General features: G+C 41.4%; 3 protein-coding genes across 4 annotated transcripts in view; 1 reads left to right on the forward strand and 2 right to left on the reverse strand.

Moving 5' to 3' along the window:
• Positions 1 to 303: 303 nt before the first annotated feature.
• On the reverse strand, positions 304 to 6,863 carry LOC117752557 (potassium channel subfamily K member 1-like). The gene is made up of 3 exons (XM_034569984.1): positions 6,139 to 6,863; positions 3,365 to 3,769; positions 304 to 1,299 (listed from the first exon to the last, which is right to left on the reverse strand). The coding sequence occupies exons 1-3, from the start codon at positions 6,488 to 6,490 to the stop codon at positions 1,001 to 1,003; spliced, it is 1,056 nt and encodes a 351-aa protein (XP_034425875.1). The 5' UTR covers positions 6,491 to 6,863; the 3' UTR covers positions 304 to 1,000.
• Positions 6,864 to 7,577: 714 nt separating this feature from the next.
• On the reverse strand, positions 7,578 to 18,588 carry LOC117752554 (thrombospondin-2-like). Of its 2 annotated transcripts, XM_034569979.1 has the most exons (23): positions 18,207 to 18,588; positions 17,826 to 18,069; positions 17,648 to 17,698; positions 17,365 to 17,501; positions 16,630 to 16,863; positions 15,061 to 15,154; positions 14,798 to 14,962; positions 14,390 to 14,566; positions 14,121 to 14,294; positions 13,799 to 13,929; positions 13,108 to 13,242; positions 12,784 to 13,002; positions 12,579 to 12,686; positions 12,305 to 12,464; positions 11,652 to 11,770; positions 11,040 to 11,274; positions 10,580 to 10,807; positions 10,363 to 10,493; positions 10,091 to 10,231; positions 9,811 to 9,908; positions 8,192 to 8,331; positions 7,893 to 7,939; positions 7,578 to 7,859 (listed from the first exon to the last, which is right to left on the reverse strand). In XM_034569979.1, the coding sequence occupies exons 2-22, from the start codon at positions 17,884 to 17,886 to the stop codon at positions 7,932 to 7,934; spliced, it is 2,946 nt and encodes a 981-aa protein (XP_034425870.1). In that variant the 5' UTR covers positions 17,887 to 18,069; positions 18,207 to 18,588; the 3' UTR covers positions 7,578 to 7,859; positions 7,893 to 7,931. The 2 variants fall into 2 exon arrangements, with proteins under 2 accessions (XP_034425870.1, XP_034425869.1); XM_034569978.1 differs by having other exon boundaries at positions 17,826 to 18,588.
• The window catches only part of LOC117752553 (proteasome activator complex subunit 4B-like), a 38,573-nt gene continuing 37,403 nt past the window's right edge, over positions 17,444 to 18,613 (forward strand). The window contains exon 1 of the mRNA XM_034569976.1: positions 17,444 to 17,512. The gene's annotated coding sequence lies outside the window, so the exon portion shown is untranslated. The remainder of the gene's footprint in view (positions 17,513 to 18,613) is intronic.

Consider the following 18,613-nt stretch of genomic DNA (forward strand, 5'->3'; position numbering starts at 1 on the left):
TTATATCATGTTTAATGCTGCGTTAACTTTTCATACCTCATCCAGAGTTCTGCTCTTCATTAAAACCCATAAACTTAAAATTACAACTTAAAACAGCAGCAAAAATCATGAAGCACAAGTCATATCCTTCTTTAAGCTGGTGTGCAAATAAATACATAAAAATTAAAGGCATAAAAACATCCGCCACCATATCATTTACATTCAGTTTAGCTTTGAGACAACATTGACAAAATATAAGCTATATCAAAAACTGCTTTGTTCTACTTCATGTTTTCTCATACTTATTTGTCAAAATGACATATTCTTGCACCTTAATTGCATTTTTCAATAACACAGTTTTGTATATAACATGAAAGTGCTGCCCTCTAGTGGCCACAGGGAACATGTTTCAGTATAAACACCACAGTGTAAACATGCCATCTGGAGCTGAAGGCCAATCATCACCTGTGAGCAATCAGAAAAAATTAATGTATTCGTCCTTGCCCTTATTTGATCTTTTACTCGGAATTCTTCCATATAATGTACAATACCCAAAGTGATGGTGTGCCTCGTTCTGCTTGTTATACTTCACGATTGTTGCGAAGGCAAATTTCCTATGCAAATACCGCTGTAGATTATACACTGTGCAAAAAGGGAGTGTAAAATCCTGTGCTGGAATTATTGCCTCAAGACTTTGGCAGGAAGTGGAAACTCGTGGGGTTTCCCTCCGTTCGGGGGCCCGGCCCTTCCTCTGTGTCACAGATCCAGCTCTTATCTGCAGGGAATGGGAGCAGCAGGGGAGAACAAGAAAACAACGCCATCCTGATAATCTGTGGGCAGTTCCTGCTGCTACAAAAATGCGTGTTGATGTTGGCAACAGCAGAAAGCAATCACTTTTTAAGCAATTAAATGGCACAAGCAATGGTCAGACTGCTTATAAAGATTGACGTCATTGCCAGAATGTCCCGAGCAGCAAAATATGTAGCAATAATTCATACACCAGTCCCTTAAAAACAGTATGTCATCTCAGTTTTCTGTTATCAGACGATACTGGGATATAAGGGGCTGACTTGCTGAGTTGCCGTAAAGATGCAGCCTGCTCGGACACGGATGAGATGACCGGTAGGGTATCTGTCACATGATCCGTGACATCACGTAGCTGGTCAATCTTGTGTTCCCGCTCGATGATGTTGGTGGTCTCGGAGTCCAGCTCCCGAACACTCTCTTGGTAGAACCTCTGTCGGAGGCGTCTCATCTGGGGGAGCTCGCAGCACGTCTCCAGCACCACCAGGGCACACACCAGGCCCAGCAGCAAGTAGACTGGGGGAGCACACACACACAATGGCACCATGTGACTGATAAGATCTTACTAAGGTTTGTCCCATTAATAATGGGTGTGGTGGCAAACAGTCACGGCTTTGTTTGAACTTGTCTATCAGGGAAGCCAAAATGGTAAAATAGCATGAGCTGGTAGAGAACAAAAAAAATGGAAATATGTACGTAACCTTTTAAAAATGTCATACATTGTAATAGAAATATTGTTAAGAATAAAAGCATGTGACTTAGATGGGCAGCTGGGGCTCAGGAGGCAGAGCAGGTTGTCCACTAACCACAGGGTTGTCAGTTCGATCCCAGAATGCCGAAGTGTCCTTGGGCAAGATATTGAACCCCAAATTGCCCCTGATGGCTGTGCCAAGAGTGTGAGTAATGTGTGATCGAGAAAGTGCTGCACAATATAGATGCACTGTATGAATGAATCGGTGAATCGGAAAACTGTCATGTGAAGCACTTTGTGTGGTCAAGACTAGAAAATATAACTACTTAGCAATTATTTAGTTAAAAGCCCACATGAGGTGTAATGTTATATCATAAATATGGTTAAAAAGTAATTTCATGAACAATTAAAGGGGCACAGTGTATTAAATAAGTGTAATAAGAAACGGATGTATAGTTCTAAACATTTTAGTTTTATTGTGAAGGGTTCGTCGCAGTAACAGGAAGTAGTGTGAGGAGATTTAGAGTAATACTGCTCTCTCATTGGCTGGAGGTAACTCAGAGTCGCGCAGAGACCGGAAGTAGAGTGAGAGTGCGATGTGGACGCTTGACTCACTAATTAGCCCGTGTAAAGTTTGAGCAAACAAATGTGTAGTTTGTGTTTTTAGTGGTAAAATATTTTCCTGCAAATTGTCTGAGAGAAAATGGACAAAAATTCTACCCGAACTTGTTGTAAAGTCGTGTTTGTAGCTAATGCTTTTAGCTTCAGGTGCGGGTTAGCTCATTCGCACACAGTGTTCACAGTGCAAAGCTAACTCGAGGAGGAAAACCGTGAGGATTTAACAGACTTAGAAGCTACAAAGCTAACAGCTAACACCCAGGGCTTCCAGGACCAGGCGGGAGAGGAAACGTCATCTCCGGACACCTGCTCGCCCCCCTTCTGTCACGTGATCGAACACGCCACTGGACCAAGGTACCTCACTTTGATTTTACTGCTCTGGACAGTGAAACTGGTTTTGGGGGCTATCATGACATTATGGGCTGGCTTGTGTGTGAGTTGTGTGTATCCAAGGGAGAGATCATATGGAATTCAATCACACTGGGAGCCTGATTCAGGTTATTGTCTTATTTCCATTTAAGGGGAATTATTACTGTAAGTTATTAAAAGGGGAAAAGGGTGAAGTCTCAAAGAAAATGTGTTATTACGTTTTTGTTCATATTGATTTCAGAGACGTCTGATTACTCGTTTTGTTAGAAATAGTTAAAGGTAGGTGTTTGTTGACATGGTGCCACATTTCTCTCCTGACAGATTTGGTTGTGTAAGTGTTTGCAATACAGTTTGCTCAAATATTTAAGAGACGTACATACTACTAATAGTGAAGTTAAAGTTCATTAAAGGTGAAAACAGGATCTCAGGACAGTGAAAGTGTGTCGGTCAGAAACCAGACAAACAAGATAACCACACCTTCAACATTAATTACTCAAGATTAGGCTAAATACATTAAAGAACGCAGGGCCCTTCCCTGACTAAAACCGGGATACTTAAAAAAGATTTTAATAAAGGATCCTCTGACTTTTCCTCTAGCGCCACCATTAATTCAAAATTGCAAGATGGCAATGTTTTTTTTTATTGTTGCTTGCTTGCTTTCTGGATGTTAGGAGGAAGGGGAGATGCTCCATTCAATTTGATTTACAGCCTATAGTTGGGATTCACTGTTCTACAGAATGGGACAATTCACCAATGCTCTGCCTCATGAAACCTGTTCTAGACCTGGGCTACAATAAAAACTGCTGCAAAAGCCTGTTGTCCATAATTGCTCAATATTTTTACTTTTGGAGATAAAAGTCTTCCGCCTGACAGCGGTGGCCGTATATTCAGCCATCGACTCACCTGTTATAGTCAGCCTGTATAGCTGTGGGTGTGGGTTGGCTTCTTTACTGTGAGTCTCTCCAGGGACATAATCTCCGAGGCCAATGGTTGTCAGAGAGATGAAACAGAAATACAGAGACTCCAGAAAGTTCCAGTCTTTCTCCAGGCTGATGAAGATCCACGCTGGGATGATGAGGAACAGCAGGGTCATCAAGATGGTGAGGCAGGTGGCGTGGATCAAGGCAAACTTCGATTTAGACATGGCCCATCGGCGGTGGAAGTAGGCCACCGGACGTTGCGTCACCACGACCATGATCCTCTGCACCACGGCAGAGAGGAAGAAGAGGGTGAAGGGGATGCCAAAGATGGAGTAGAAGATGCAGAAGGCCTTCCCTTCATCTGAGAGAGGAACGTTGTGACCATAACCTGAAAACGGAAACGAAAATGCAGCACAGTCTTAATTATAGCAGTGAGATTCTTGCATGGGCCATTTAGACTCTGTGAAGCTTTACAACGAGAAAGACAAAAAGACTGAGGCTCAATCAAGAGCAGCATGTCTTCTCTGTCTAAGACTATAACTGTTAATAACCATGCTAAATATATAAGTGAATTATTCATGGAGTTTTAATTTACATTTTTTATGAAGTTAACCTATGTATGTTTACACGACAGGGGGCTGGAGGGTGAGTGGGGTCTATGTGGATTTTAATGAGTTCCTTTCAGCAGAACTAACAGTTAAACAGCCACATGGGTTAATGGAGCTCCAGGGATTTTAATTCTCATTAAACCCACAATCATTCCCCACCAACATTTCCAAACCGGCATCTATTTACTGAATAAGAGCTGCTTCAACAACTAAAGCCTCACAAGATGTTCTTAAAGTAAATATAAACTTTTAAACACCCTAAAAGATAACTATGTAAACAGTTTACTTTCTGTCCTTGACTGGTGACCCACAAATAATTGTTTTCTCACTGACTGCTTTCCATGATAAAATATAATACAGCCACATAATAGTGTAACCTCAAAGTCGGTCCTCACATTAAATCATTAATTTATGGCAAACAAATAGTTCAGGAATTCTTTATACAATTTTAGTGTTGATCATTATTATTTACTTTTACTCTATTTAACTTAACTGACCTTTTACTATCTTAGTGTAGTTTATTTTATTAGTTCATGTTTTTTTGTTGTTGCTTTTACTGTTTGTTTTTACAACTTCTATTTGCATACATTGTACTATTGTAACTTTATTTTATTGTTGTCTTTTCTATTATTTATTACTTTGGTATGCATTAGTCTCAAAATTTGAATGTTTAACTAATTTCTTAATCATTTTTACATCCTATTTTTTGTCAATTACCTGCTAAGCACTTTAAATTGCATTTAATTTGTTGAATGTCTATATAAATAGATTTTTGATTGATTGGGAGAAATTCTACTGGTAGGTTTTTATCGTCCTTCGTCTCCTTTTTTAGAGCTTCAAAGGATTCTGTCTTAAATGAGTCGCAGATACCCATACAGACAATGAAACTGGTTTTACTTGCTGCAGTCACTCCTCCTATTCATCCAGGCTTTTGAATGTTCCTTCCTGATGCAACTGCTGTGTCTGTGATGAGGGACAAAATCCACAGTCCTTGTTTCAAGCATGTCCTAAATTTATCATAAGCTAATGTGAGGCCTGAGATCAAGAGAGTATCTTCCGAAGTTACAGATTTCTGGTACATAAATGTCTTGTTGTCATTTGTCCTTTCACTGCAGCTTAACAGGAGAACACTGTTGATGGAAACACAAAGAGAGAGTTCCAACAACATACTTATTTGCCTAACTCAGACGGCAAAAGCCTCTTATTAGATCAAGTTTCAAATACACTTTTGAGGACATTTTCAAGGTTTTGTCCTCTATCACTTCCATTGTAAGCACTAGAGGGAACTTTTGATAGTCAGTATGAAAAGGAGGAATGATTACAGCAGTCAGAAGCTGTTTCAATGTTCATAGGCAAATGTCTATTGCCTTTATGTAGACTTAAAAAAACAATGACATAAGTAGAGTTTGGTCATTCGTTTACAGTTATTCAAACTTGTATTAATGCAGAAGTGATATCTTACTGTATTCTAGTGTATTATCACCATTTAGAAGTTAGCAAATAGATAAATTCCTGGCAGAGGTATTTTTTAGAACCTAAATCAACCAACAGAAAGTTGGGATTAATGGCTAATGAGCTGTAAATGATCCATGAAGTATAAATGATTTATTGAAATCCCCCTCAACTCAGAAATGTATTTGACTTATTTTGGTGTTTGACATTCACTGTGGTGAATGTTTTCCCATTGATGTGTATTAAGATATATCGATGTTTTATATATAGATGACACAAACATGATTTGAGTAGTGATTGAATATATACAAGTCAAACAAAGTAGTTAGACGATTGAAACTTCTAGTGCACATACAGCCAACTTTTCATGGAGGAAAAATCTTTTGTCAAGGTTAAACTTTTCAAACGAAAATGTGGATTCTAGAGAATTAAGGAATAACTAATGTTGGACTATGAAAGATGTTTATTGAACTTTTTTGTAGAAAAGAAAACATTGCTGGTTAAATTAAAGTGTTGGGAGGGGATCTTATCCATTGAGCCTTTTGTTAGAATGAACAATAAAAACTCTTTACAAAGGCTGTCTTCATGAGGAGCTACTAAAAGAACTACAGCTTTGGGTTTTCACTTCCAGCCCATGGCCAATCCTCACTCCGCAGTGTCTAAGAGTTGGAGCCCCTCACCTGTGTCCCGGCCTCACCTGTTGTGGTCAGCACGGTGCTGGTAAAAAAAAACGACGACACGAAGTCCCAGTTGCGGTCGCTGTCGTTCCCCAGCACCGAGACGCCATAGTTAGTGGCTTCCAGCGCTCGGACCAGCAGCTCCTCCAGGCGCGCGTCGGACACACAGGTGTTGTTGCGCAGGAAGTCCTGGCGGGCCTCCTGCAGCTGCTCCCGGAGCTCCAGCTCGTAGGGCAGCTCGATGGTGGAGAAGATGCCGGCGCCGACGATCAGGTAGAAGATGTAGCCGGCAACCAGCAGTGCGAAATTCAGCGCAGAGCGGTGTCGGTCCACGAAACTGGCCCAACAGCCTCCAGCACAGCAGCGCGGCATCCCTCCTGTCTCCAGTGATGGTTGACACCTGGTGTATCAATGACTTACTCTCACACAACTTTCTGTTTAGTGAGGGCTGTGAGGGCTATTCTTCTCTCTGTCCCATTGATGACTCCTCTTCCTCATTCCTCATGTGCCATTGGAAACGGGTTGTGACGTCGTCATTCACTGCGCCAGGTAGTGCGTGTGCGTGTGTGTGTGTGTGTACCTTTGGCTAAAAAACCCTGAGTTGGGGACAGAAGCTGTTTGGGATAAAGTATATGGTTCAGATGTTGATTACAGTCTCTGGAAAGGAATGCGAGACTATATGAAGTCCCAAAATGTGACTATGGCAACTTATGTGTGTATACGTGTGTATACGTGTGTGTGCGCGTGTGCGTCAGCTGCATTTTCCAACAGGTTCAACAGGTTTGGTGTTTTGAGTCACAACAAAGCAGGCTATTCACTCTTCTGTAGGCTCAAGGTCAGATTTCTTCGGAGACACAGATTTATCACTTTAGAATCTAAACTATGAATAAATAATGATAACACATAAAAAATAAAACCACACAACAATAAAACTAAGTAAATACAAGCATGGCTTTTGAAGTAGTGTTGACCCTTCTGTTAGTATGGAAATTATTAGTATTATTATTAGTATTATTAGGAAAAGGAGTTGTCTAATTTATTGTTGTTGATACATTAGCCTGTTGGTATCCACATTTTTATTATGATCATTTCTGCTCTTATTCATTGGTTCAGCTATCATTAATAATAATATTATTACATTTATATGTATTACCATTATTTTGCATTATTGTTGTTATATCAATCAGTCTGACCAAGCTTAAATACAACAGTGACCTACAGTTACTTTATCCAAAGGTGTGACGCAACTAGGCACATTTTCTCAAATACTGTACTGTACCTAAGTAGCCATTAAGTAGTTACAATTAGCTTCACCTTAAAAAAAACTCCAATATTTAAGTACACTTATGAGGACACCTCTAATGCTTTGTTTCCCATGCATCACTTGTGATGATTGCTTCCACCACTAGAAGCCGCTAGAGACCACAGTTACACATCACAATGTACCAGCGTCATCAGAAAAGAAACGATTGGATTACAAATATTTTATTGATAAATTACCAGACATCAGCTCTATTTACTTCATCAGTTTATCCTTACATGTCTCCTTTTCATATTGGGTATCTGGCAATAAATAATTATTTACAACCTTAAGGAAAGCACAAATTAAAAGCAATAAGAAGCTACTGTCATTATGAGGCGCTGAATGACACAGTCTGAAATAATGGCTGTTGCATAAAAAGCTGATAGATGATGTCATTAGCTAATAGGCTTGGCTGGGTCTGGTGCATCCTCCCGTTCTCAGTTGAATTAAGATTTTCTGAAATTAATGTGGGTTGTTGTAGAGTTTCCTGAATATCCCAGCAAATATAATTCAGTTATCTGAGGGAAAACAAGATATTACATAAGGTCATCAGAAGTCATCTTATATGATAGGAATGAGAAACAGTAACTACAATGACAATTACTCAAGTACTGTACTAAAGGCGTCTATATTTTACCTGTGAATTTAAATTGTATGCTACTTTATATTTATATATTAATGATAAATGTATAAAGTGAAAGAGAGTACTAATCTGAGTACTTTTCCTTCACCGCTGATCAGTCGACAGGAGTAATGTTTTGATGTCTCACCTCTGCACTCGTATCTGAGGTCCGAGAAGAGGACGTGTTCCTGTGAGAAGACAAACAGTCCCAGTCGGCCTCCAGCCAGGGTGTGGTCGTACACTGCCCCCGAGTCGGTCAAAATCTCCCTGCCCTCATACACCACCACCCTGAATTAGAGGACACAACAGTTTTAATCTTTTTTTTCGACCCATGAAAGTTTTATTTATTTACTTTGCTTTCCCATAAAATACAATAAAACTATAGAATTTCACAGATTTCACTCTATATACTTACATGTATTTTTGCTTTAAAAATGGTCTTTTACAAATAAATTGTTATTGTAGTTCGTCAACTACCCATTTATCATCTATTTCAGTGGATCAAAGCATTAGTGCCGGATTGTGGCCCCTGATATCTGTGTCAATTGTAATCAAACAAACGCAATATTAGGTGAATAAGCTGACAGCTGGTTTAATTAACTCCCGCTGTCTCTGTTAGAACAGCACAGCTACAGCTAATACAACTGATAATGTATGTATTAAATTCACAGTAAATGCAGGAATGATGCAGCGCTGACAGTATTTAACAGCACTGAGGCTGTTGGGACCCTCAAATCAAATTCTGCATAGGGCTCCATAAAGGTTTGGGCCGTCACTGCAGGTGGATAATAGTGAGGAGATGCATTTAAAGCACTTACAATGGATCTTTGTAGCACTCATCAGAAATATTGACGTGTGTGTGTGTCCTTCACAATCAAAGAGCTTCTTTTCAGTCTCCCATTCAAGAATCACGCAGTCTTACAGTGCAACTGCTCAGTTCCCAGAATGCAGCATAGCTAATGCTTGCGTTTTCAAAGATGGCCTTCTTGAAAGGTACCGGAACAACTGCACTTGGCTCATAACAGTGTTGTTCTCATTCCGCCTCACTTTTTCTCAGCTTGGAAACAGAGCTTCAGCCATGCTGTTGTTCTCTAAATCCACACACACATAAACAGCATAGAGCACAGGAAACTTATTGCTTGGAGGCCTTTTTTTTTTCTTCAAAAGTCCATTAGTGGGAGGTGCAACTAAGCAGAAGTAGATGTGACAGGTTGAGGAGAACTGGGTACAACAAAGAGAGTGAATCACACTGTTATCATAAAATAACTCTGGGAGATTGATGATATCCCTGAGCATAAGGACATCTGAGGATGAATTATTCCTTCAAGGGTGATACTGAATGTGATTTTCACAGATTTAAGAGGTTACTCAGCAGATTGTTGCCCCATGAAAATCCACATAACCTGAGCTGGTATTGACTGAGCCCCAAATGTGTTATTTAGAGGAAAAGGCCACTTTTTTGGTATGTTCTTTTCCTCATTTTGTACAAATCTCATTTTACCTTTCATTCAGCAATTAGTTTTGTTTACTTCATTAAATGATGAAAATCTCCTTGCAGACACTTGCAGTAATACCGGTGGTTCTGGCACAATGAATTTAATAATAATAATAATTTAATAATATTTAATTAATAATAATAATAATTTATCTAGTCTCTCTTAAGTAAATTTACCTTAATACTGCTAATGCTAATCATGCCGCTCATCAGCCAGTGGTAGAAATGACACCTTCTACCATATGATGATGTTAGTGTGACTGTCTTTGTACCTGATGAACCCAGTCTTGGGTCTGTGTGTAAGGTGCATGCGATAGGCCGTGTAGTCCTTCCAGCCAGTTTTATTGGGGTCATGCCACAGTGTTCTGACCTGAAACAAACCCACGCAGACGTCAGAGGGGGCAAGAATCATGTCTTTAAGTATCTGATGTGTCAGTCTAACAAAGGATGATGTGTTCAGGGTCATTTAAGGGAGGGCCTGCCTCTTCTAACGCTAACTTTTATGTGGTTCATGATGAGCAGAATACTGTAAAAAGACAGGGATAGAATTGCCTGGTGTCTGGTATTTCCGGTGTGCCATAGGGCATTGCGGAGATACTCCCCTGGTCCTGTGGTGGAATTGACCAGTTTAATGGAGACTCCCGCTGTTCCAAAAGCTTTGGACGGCTTTTTCTCCCAATAGGCCTGAGACACCTGAAGAACGTGGAGGATAAAGAAGTGTGCCGGTTAAGTTGATGTATATACAGTAGCAGACAGTGCAAAGTGTGATATTATAATTGTAGATATTATTGAAGGGACAGGTCCAGTCGGTATTCAAGCCTCACCTGTTTCCACATGACCACGTAGAAGCGCTGACTGGACTGGTAGGCGAACACGATGCCTGCGTAGTCGTCATCTCGGTTGGTGTTCACATAAAACGTTGCGCTGAAGTCTACAGCATTGAACTTGTCGTATCCTGTAACCAAGGGGACATTTTTTTTAAGACTCCATCATTATTCTTGGAATGGGTTTCGATTTTTCTGCAATCATGAGCAATCTGACCTAAAGCGATGCCAGGGTCGGAGTTTGCTGTCTGCAGCAACTCTGTGCCCTGGCTGCGGATCACCCAGAAGGGTTCGGACTGCGTTGTGCCTTTCGGGTCCAACAAAACAACCTGAAACCTCCTGAAGTCTGTAGAGCTAATGTCTTGGTTCAGTGGACACGGATCCAGCGCATCTGGAATACTGTCATTGTCAAAGTCGTCAAAACATGCTTCTCCACCGCCATCACCTGAGCGAGAGAGGAATAGAGAGTTTGAGTGTAAAAACCAAGTTGTTGACGGAAAATAAATGGATGAGATAATGCAATAATTAGCATTTGCATCATGAAATTAGAGGTGGTCTCAGTCCTGTTAATGGAATTTCGGTAGATTAGGTTTGCGTTTCTGCAAGCGATGCCCTTTTATTTGTTTGATTTCCAGTTTGAAGACATACTACCTTTTAAAACCTAAAACAACACTGACCATTCGAGTCCAGCTGGTCTGTGTTGGGCACTAGTCGGCAGTTGTCCCGGTCGTCAGGGATACCGTCGTTGTCATCGTCGTGGTCACAGGCATCTCCCTTCCCGTCATTATCATGGTCGGCCTGATTGCTATTGGCGATGTAGGGACAGTTGTCTAGAGAGTTTTGGAGGCCGTCCTCATCAATGTCCTCGTTGTCGTCGCACATGTCCCCCACTAGGTCACTATCGGAGTCAAGCTGCTCACACACACACACACACACACACACACACACACACACACACACACACACACACACACACACACTTACAATATATTGTATATGTTGAAACCATAGAATATATTTAAAGGTGAATGTCATTAGAGCTCCCCAAAAATGTCTTGATCGCCACCTGGTGGCTGGCTACACTCTATTGGTCATAAAAGTGGCTCACTCCATTTTAGCAGATGGGACATGAACCAAACAGAAAAGTGAAAGAACACATCAAATACTATATCAAATATAGTTTCTGGGGGGGGGGTTTCTCGGTTGAAACAGTGTTAAACCACATATCACCCTACATTACACGTATGCTTCTGAAAATTGTGTGTTTTTATTTGTGTGTTTTCAGGGACCTGCAGTGGGTTGTGTAAAAGGGGACAGTTGTCACACTGGTCTCCGACACCGTCCAGGTCTGTGTCCCTCTGGTCAGTGTTGTAGACTAAGGGACAGTTGTCGCGGTCATTCAGAACCTCTGAAGAAAGCGTGACATACACACACACATACTGCAGGTGAGATGCATTTCATGTGGGTTTTACCATTTTATTACACATAAAAAAGACACAGTAACCAATATAAATCTAAACTGTGTTTGGGTAAATGTAATTGAATTGATATATAATGATTTAACAGTAGGCTAAAGCCACTTTTTAAAATGCACATGTTTATTATTTTTTGGACGTTCATTATTTATTGTTTACATATAGACAGTTGTTTCCCTCTTTCCCCCCCATTTGTTTCCCCTCTCCATCAATCTCAAGGCACTTTTATTGAGTTAGTTATTTAAAGTAGTTAACTTGCTCCAACTGATATTCAAAGGTAGATACACTAGATTAAAAAACAAGACTGCAGGGAACGATTAGGTTTTTCAGTGGAAAGAAGAAATAAGCCTAAGTTTTGGGTAATGTAATGTTGTTCTTTTGTTAAATAGAGGAAAGGGTGCAACAAAACAGTATCTAAGTATCTAAAAGTAAGTAATATGTTCCACGGTTCGGTGAGTAGCTCCTACCATCTCCATCTATGTCAATGCTGCAGGCGTCTCCCTCTCCGTTGCCATCGGTGTCTGCCTGCAGTGGGTTGCTATCAAACGCACAGTTGTCACAGCTGTCCCCGACCCCGTCTCTGTCAGAATCGTACTGCCGAGGGTTGTACACCAGTGGGCAATTGTCCTATGTCAAACAGTAACACAGTCATTCAACCATGTATTCATACACAGATATATCAATATACACCTGTTTTTTAAGACATGGTATCCTGAAAGTTAGTCTCAACTGTAACCCCACCCTCTCATCTATGATGCCATCGTTGTCATCATCAGGATCACAGGCGTCTCCCTGTCCGTCCTTGTCCAGGTCTTCCTGTCCAGAGTTTGGTAGCATGGGGCAGTTGTCCTGCAGCCAATCACAACTCAAGTTAAGTGGAAGCAAATTCAACCAGAACACAGCTTCAGAATCTGTGATATTTTCATTTTGGTGTATCTGTTTTAACCTTTTGACAGTGATAGGTCGCGTTTTGCTTGCAGGTCAATTTGTTATTGGGCCATCCATCCAGGTCGGAGTCTTCGCCACACAAAAAGCCGTCGCCTGCAAAGCCAGTCGCGCACACACACTTGTACAAGACCTCAGATGCCAGACCCAGGTACTTACACACAGCATACTTGTGGCAGGTGTGTGTCTTGTCTTTGCAAGGATTGTATGGTTCACACACCTACAACAAAAACAAGCATCTGAGATTACACAAGTAAAGAAAGTAGTTCATACAAAACTATATATAAAATAATCAAAAATAAGGCAAGTAAAGAGTAAAACATGCCTGTCTGGTTTTCTGGGCTTCCTGCAGTCCGAGGCCATATGGCTGTGTGCCTTTATAACGAGGAGGACAGGGCAGGCAGTAAAACCCTGGGTCTGTGTTGACACACTCTGTAACACACACACCCTCCACTTCACACTGAAGAGATAGATAAAACATGTTCAGATAATACTGTGTGACAGGTGTTGTGTACAGAAGGAAGTTCCTGCCAGGATCAGACTACAGAGTCATAGATTAGATGTTTAATTTGCCAAACATAGTATATAGGATTTGGGTCTTTTATAACTTGCATGAAGTGTCAAAATGATAAAAGCTTGTGACGATTCATCGAATCACTTTTGAGACATTTTACTGAAAACCAGAAATGTCAACGGCGTGGTGGCATGCAAGGAAATGTGAGGGAATCCTCAAAGACATTAGGGTTCATCCTCTGGGATCTATTAAGGTCTATTAAAAGATCATGGTGGACTTTCAAAAGACAATGACATTCCTAATAACATTATTGGTCTTTTAGTTCTCAGTTCGAATTCTGTTTCACATGAGTCGTTCTAATGGAGTTTGCACATTCTCCCCGTGTCTGCGTGGCTTTTCTCCGGGTTTTGGCGTCTCTCACCATTGTCCTGTAGTCTGATCATGTCCCTGCCCAAGTGATAGATTCTCACTTCCGAGTTACAACCAGATATCTGTTTATTACCTCATTTTCATCTTCACAGTGAGTACCATTGCCATTTAAACCCACTGGACAGCCTTCACACTCCCATGATCCATCAGTATACGATGTGCACGCCACACCAGGAAAACATGGACTTGACAGCAAACACACGTCTGAAAACATACATACAAGTGTATGCACATTAATGAAATTAGTCTGATTGGGTCAATGGAAATTCACTCATTTATTCTGCCCTAAACCACAGTAATTGAATAAACGCAGATTGGATTAGGTTCGCTAATTTGTAGAATAATATCTGCTATCACAATTATAGCCTGAGATTTGTGGACGTGGTTAAGTTTACCTATAGGACATGGTTGTTTGTTACAAGCGTCATAGTCCACAGCATCTCCAGCACAAGTCTTCCCACCATTCTGAGGGGCAGGGTTCAAGCACGCTCTCTGGCGACTTGAAAGACCTCCTCCACAAGACTCTGAGCACAATGACCATTCAGACCAGGTTGTCCAGCCTCCAGCAACTACACACGTAAACACATCGTTTAATTTCAAGGCAGTTAAGTGCCACAGTGCTCTTGTGCAGAGGTCGTGTGTGCATTGGCACTCCTGTACTCACTGGGGCAGAGTGTGTTGTTGCAAGGTCGTGTCTCCATGGCCCCGCCTGAGCACCCTCTGCCCCCCTTGTGTGGCGGAGGGTTGTTGCACAGATGTACCCGTGTAATGCTTCCATCTCCGCATGTGGTTGTACAAGGAGACCAAGGAGACCAAAGGCCCCAGTTCCCGTCAGCACGCACTAGACATGAAACATGCACATAAAGAATGTAACAAGTCGATTTTTACGGTATAGCTGCCTGGAAAATGGAAAATGAATTACAGGCCACCAACACTGTGTATACAATTCAACTAAAACATCATGTTTCCAATTATGAATATGTCTATAGTCCAAAAGAGCAGGCTCTTACCCTTGGATTGGTTGTGCCCAATAAATACAAAAAATGATAAATTAAGTCCACACATGTCCTACCCTTGCGGTCACATTTCATCAGCATGCAGCTGCGGGTTTGAACCGATGGGCCGGCACAGGACGGCATGATGCCGTTGCATGATCGGCCTCTTTGCTGCCCTCCACGTCCACAGGTTGCAGAACAGTGAGTCCACTCAGACCATGGGGACCAGCCATCTTCGTTATCTTTATACACATGGACACACATGCGCTGTTGCTAGACTTGCATCCCACTTAATGATCTTGTCACGCTTCAATAATAGCTGCTGGCAAATCACACTTACTGACACAGACAGGGCAGCAACTTCCATCAATAAAGGACGGGTAGATGCAGGAAACAGGAGGGCACGACACCTGCTGACACACCGCCTTTCCATCCTTAATAAGGGAAAGAAGAGTCATGACCAATTAGTTGTAACAATATAGTCGATATAGCTATACCATGATATTTGAACCAGATGTTTTTCCTAGATGCCAGTCCTTGCAGAGGAAAGGTATGACTCATTGATTCGGTTACTCTGCCAATCGAGCTACAACAAAACTAATGTCATTTTATAAAGAGAAACAGAAATCAAGCGTAACATATAGATAGAGGCCAACACAAGCAGTTCTGGAAATAAATTAAACTACATTGGATAAAGGTGAAACTTCCCCAACTGGTAAATATGTGTTCAATGGATTCATTTGTCTTGTTGGGAATTAAGTTTATTCCCTTTCTAGTTGAGAATTAGACCCGAAGATTGATGCCACTCTCATATATGTTATATATTTTATTATATATGCTAGAGCCAAGAAACCATTAGCTTAGCATTAAGAATCATGGGAAAATAACTAGACGGACTTTGTCCAGCTGAGCTCATGGCTCTCAGCTGTGAAATAGTCTGGCACACAATGGGCCATTAAAGCACAAGTTGTTTTTCAAGGTTTCTGTATGGATAAAACAAGATACAGATAAATTTGAGTTTTACGAGGTGGATTTCTTTTCACTTCAAAGACAGAGAAGCTGTTTCTCCATTGGTTTTTAGTCTTAATGCTAAGTTAAACAAACCATGTCCTTCTCACCACCTCTAAAGCTCACGCACATTAAAGACTGTAAGCCAGAATATTTCTTGGCCGGAGCGCTGATTTCCTGGATGTGGTAGTTTGTTTTTACCCCTGAACAGAGCCAGGCCAGCTGTTTCCCCCCTCTTTGCAGACTTTATGCTAAGTTAAGTTAATGGTCCCCTACCTGTGGTGTGACAGCTAATACTTGGAAGGACTCAAATGAACTCGGCGAGCAAGAAGGTCGTAACAGGTGGGGAAAAAACGATCTACAATCTGTCTTGAGTGTAGGTGGGAATAACTGAGAAGTATTAAGAAGTAAATGGGCAATGAAGAACTGCTGAGTTGGTTGGCAAGTTTCCCGAATTTAAAATGATTTCTTTAAGGGTTATGGTTGCATCAGAGACGAAGACTTGAGATTTAGGATTCTGACTCTTGTCGTTCAAGGATCTTAGATCAAAAGTTGAGACTTAAACATTCTGGCATGTTTTAAATCAAATATAAGAGACTTAATGTAATTAAATGCTTAAATTGTTGTGTTCTGCTGCTGCAAGTTGTCTGACTGAAAAAACAAGATTCAGACTCAAGCCCACAAAACGAGGAAGACTTTGACTTGACTGTTGTGAGACGTGAAATCAAAAATGTAGAATGACGTGAGACTTGACTCTGGGCCACAAACAAAGTTAAATGATGTTACAGCCTGCTCTCAGATGACAGATCTTAGACTCAATCAGAGACTTGCTCGGTGCTCTCTCATGGGTACACCTCACTGCTAATATGTCATAGTTGCATCAGATTTGTTCAACACAGACCCGACAGGTACAGGAGGTGCAGCTGTCAACCTCCCAGTCCTCTCCCTGCTCGTACACGCGTCCGTCCTGCACACACCAGAGCTCGCCGTCTCTGTCCCTGTCAAGATCACTGTCATCACCGCTGCCGCCGCCACCTCTGATGCTGCTGATGTCACTCTTGCTGATGTTACTGCTGATGCTGCTGCTGTTGCTGAGCTCATCCAAAGTTATGCGCATCTCTTCATTTTCTTTAGTCTGAGAACACAAAAACACAGCATTTTCAACCACAACGTGTTTATCTGTGTTTGTATCTAGATTGATCCTGTATCCATACACAGGGACCTGCTGGTGTAGGCCAGAAAGGTGGTGTGATAAGTAGCCAACATTTTAACACTGGATGTATTCTTCCTGCATCCAAAATGACCATGAAATTTACCACAAACCACAGTGCAATTCCTGCCAGAAAAAAACTGCTGCTTGTTCCACTTTTACTGGAAGCTGCTCCCTGTTGGTCTTGTCACACAGATTTTTCCCACAAGACTCAACAGCGTCACATATAATGAAAAGAGCATAAAAAAAATGCTTGTATGTAGAAATTATTTAGAATAATAATGAAAATGTTTCTTAAAATATTAATCTTAACAAACAGCAAGTTTAAATACATCTAAACCAATTCTCCACTTTTTTTTCTTATGCTTTTAACATCTGGTTTCTAGCCCATGCGTCATCAAAAATAAATGTATTTGCGTGGCTCACTACTCTCTCCAGGTCTTCGAGCAGGTTGCCGGTCACAATGCGCAGGCCGTGGATCTCAGTCAGCACACCCACCACCTCCTCACACGGATGACGACAGATTTGCGACGACACATTGTTGACCTTTGCACCGCCTACACCTACACAGGAGGTACGAGTGTGTGTCTGTGGTAGGTTTCAAACTTGAGCATGCATTAATGATATAGACAGATAGAAAAATGCATCTGTGCATAAATCACATGCAGGTAGATGGTGTGCGTACACATGTGAAAGCAGTTTGTGGTACCTGCATAGAAGAACATCAAAAGCCAGGAGAAACCTCTCAGCGGACTCATTCCTGTTCAAACATAAATCATATATGTAGTCATCATGAAATATAGCAACCATACTGCTATAGTATAGTTGCAATACAAGCAGGACTAAAAGAGATAAAAGAAAATAAGCAGGGAATCAACCTTGCGTACCTGGGTTCTTCTCACAGCTCTGCCTTTCTCCACGACTAGAAATCACAGCTGGTCGGCTCATCCCTGCTGCAGCTCCACAGGGGCTGTGATGGAAACTCTGTCTCCTTTTCCTCTTCCTTATTCCCTTGTCTCCTTGTTTCCTTCTTACCTTGGCATCAGGACCGAGATTCACCAGCGCATCTCCTCAACAATTTGTCGTTGAAGCATCCAAAAGAAACGGGGAAGAGGCTTGTGAGAGAGGAATCTGAGTGGAGAACATGCAGAGCCGTCCTCTGTTAGTTCTGTAGAAAAGTCTAATGTGGTTAAGTATTTGTTTGAGAGTGTGTGTCTGCATGTGTATACGTGTGTGTGTGTGAGGCAGGAGCGGGGGCCATATATTACCCGTCTGTCTGGCGAGGAACTGGATTGCATATCTCCCAGCGAGAAACCCAGCTGGATGGAAGGAAACGTGTGTGTGTGTGCATGCGTGTGTCTGTGTGTGTGCGCTGACATCTCAATGCAGGTTTCCCAGACAAATCATTTACACTCTTCACCCTCCAAACTTAATCACACACACAGGCACACACTTATTGGCGGCAGGAGTTTTCCAATATTTTAGGAGAAAGAAAACTGGCACCATTGTAAATCACTGGTGAAATGAGAGGCTTGATGTGTGTGTTTGTGAGTGTGTTTTTCCGACTCTGTTGATTTCCTCTGAAAATTGTGGGCTAAAGATGAGCAAGCTGAAGGGATACAAAAACATCAACTTCCATTGGGATCATCATTTCTCTCTCTCTCTCTCTCTCTCT

The sequence above is a fragment of the Hippoglossus hippoglossus genome, chromosome 19 (genome assembly GCF_009819705.1).
Source record: "Hippoglossus hippoglossus isolate fHipHip1 chromosome 19, fHipHip1.pri, whole genome shotgun sequence".
Taxonomy (NCBI): domain Eukaryota; kingdom Metazoa; phylum Chordata; class Actinopteri; order Pleuronectiformes; family Pleuronectidae; genus Hippoglossus; species Hippoglossus hippoglossus.

What these genes read in the sequence shown, in the direction of transcription:
- LOC117752557 (XM_034569984.1), bottom strand. Translation starts at nt 6,490, where the DNA reads ATGCCGCGCTGCTGTGCTGGAGGCTGTTGGGCCAGTTTCGTGGACCGA. An exon ending in CACCGTGCTGACCACAACAG is followed by an intron (nt 3,770 to 6,138) that starts GTGAGGCCGGGA and finishes TTCCGTTTTCAG; the next exon opens with GTTATGGTCACAACGTTCCT. An exon ending in ATACAGGCTGACTATAACAG is followed by an intron (nt 1,300 to 3,364) that starts GTGAGTCGATGG and finishes GTGCTCCCCCAG; the next exon opens with TCTACTTGCTGCTGGGCCTG.
- LOC117752554 (XM_034569979.1), bottom strand. Translation starts at nt 17,886, where the DNA reads ATGAGCCGACCAGCTGTGATTTCTAGTCGTGGAGAAAGGCAGAGCTGT. An exon ending in CGACCCTGGCATCGCTTTAG is followed by an intron (nt 10,494 to 10,579) that starts GTCAGATTGCTC and finishes CCTTGGTTACAG; the next exon opens with GATACGACAAGTTCAATGCT. An exon ending in ACGTGGTCATGTGGAAACAG is followed by an intron (nt 10,232 to 10,362) that starts GTGAGGCTTGAA and finishes CACGTTCTTCAG; the next exon opens with GTGTCTCAGGCCTATTGGGA.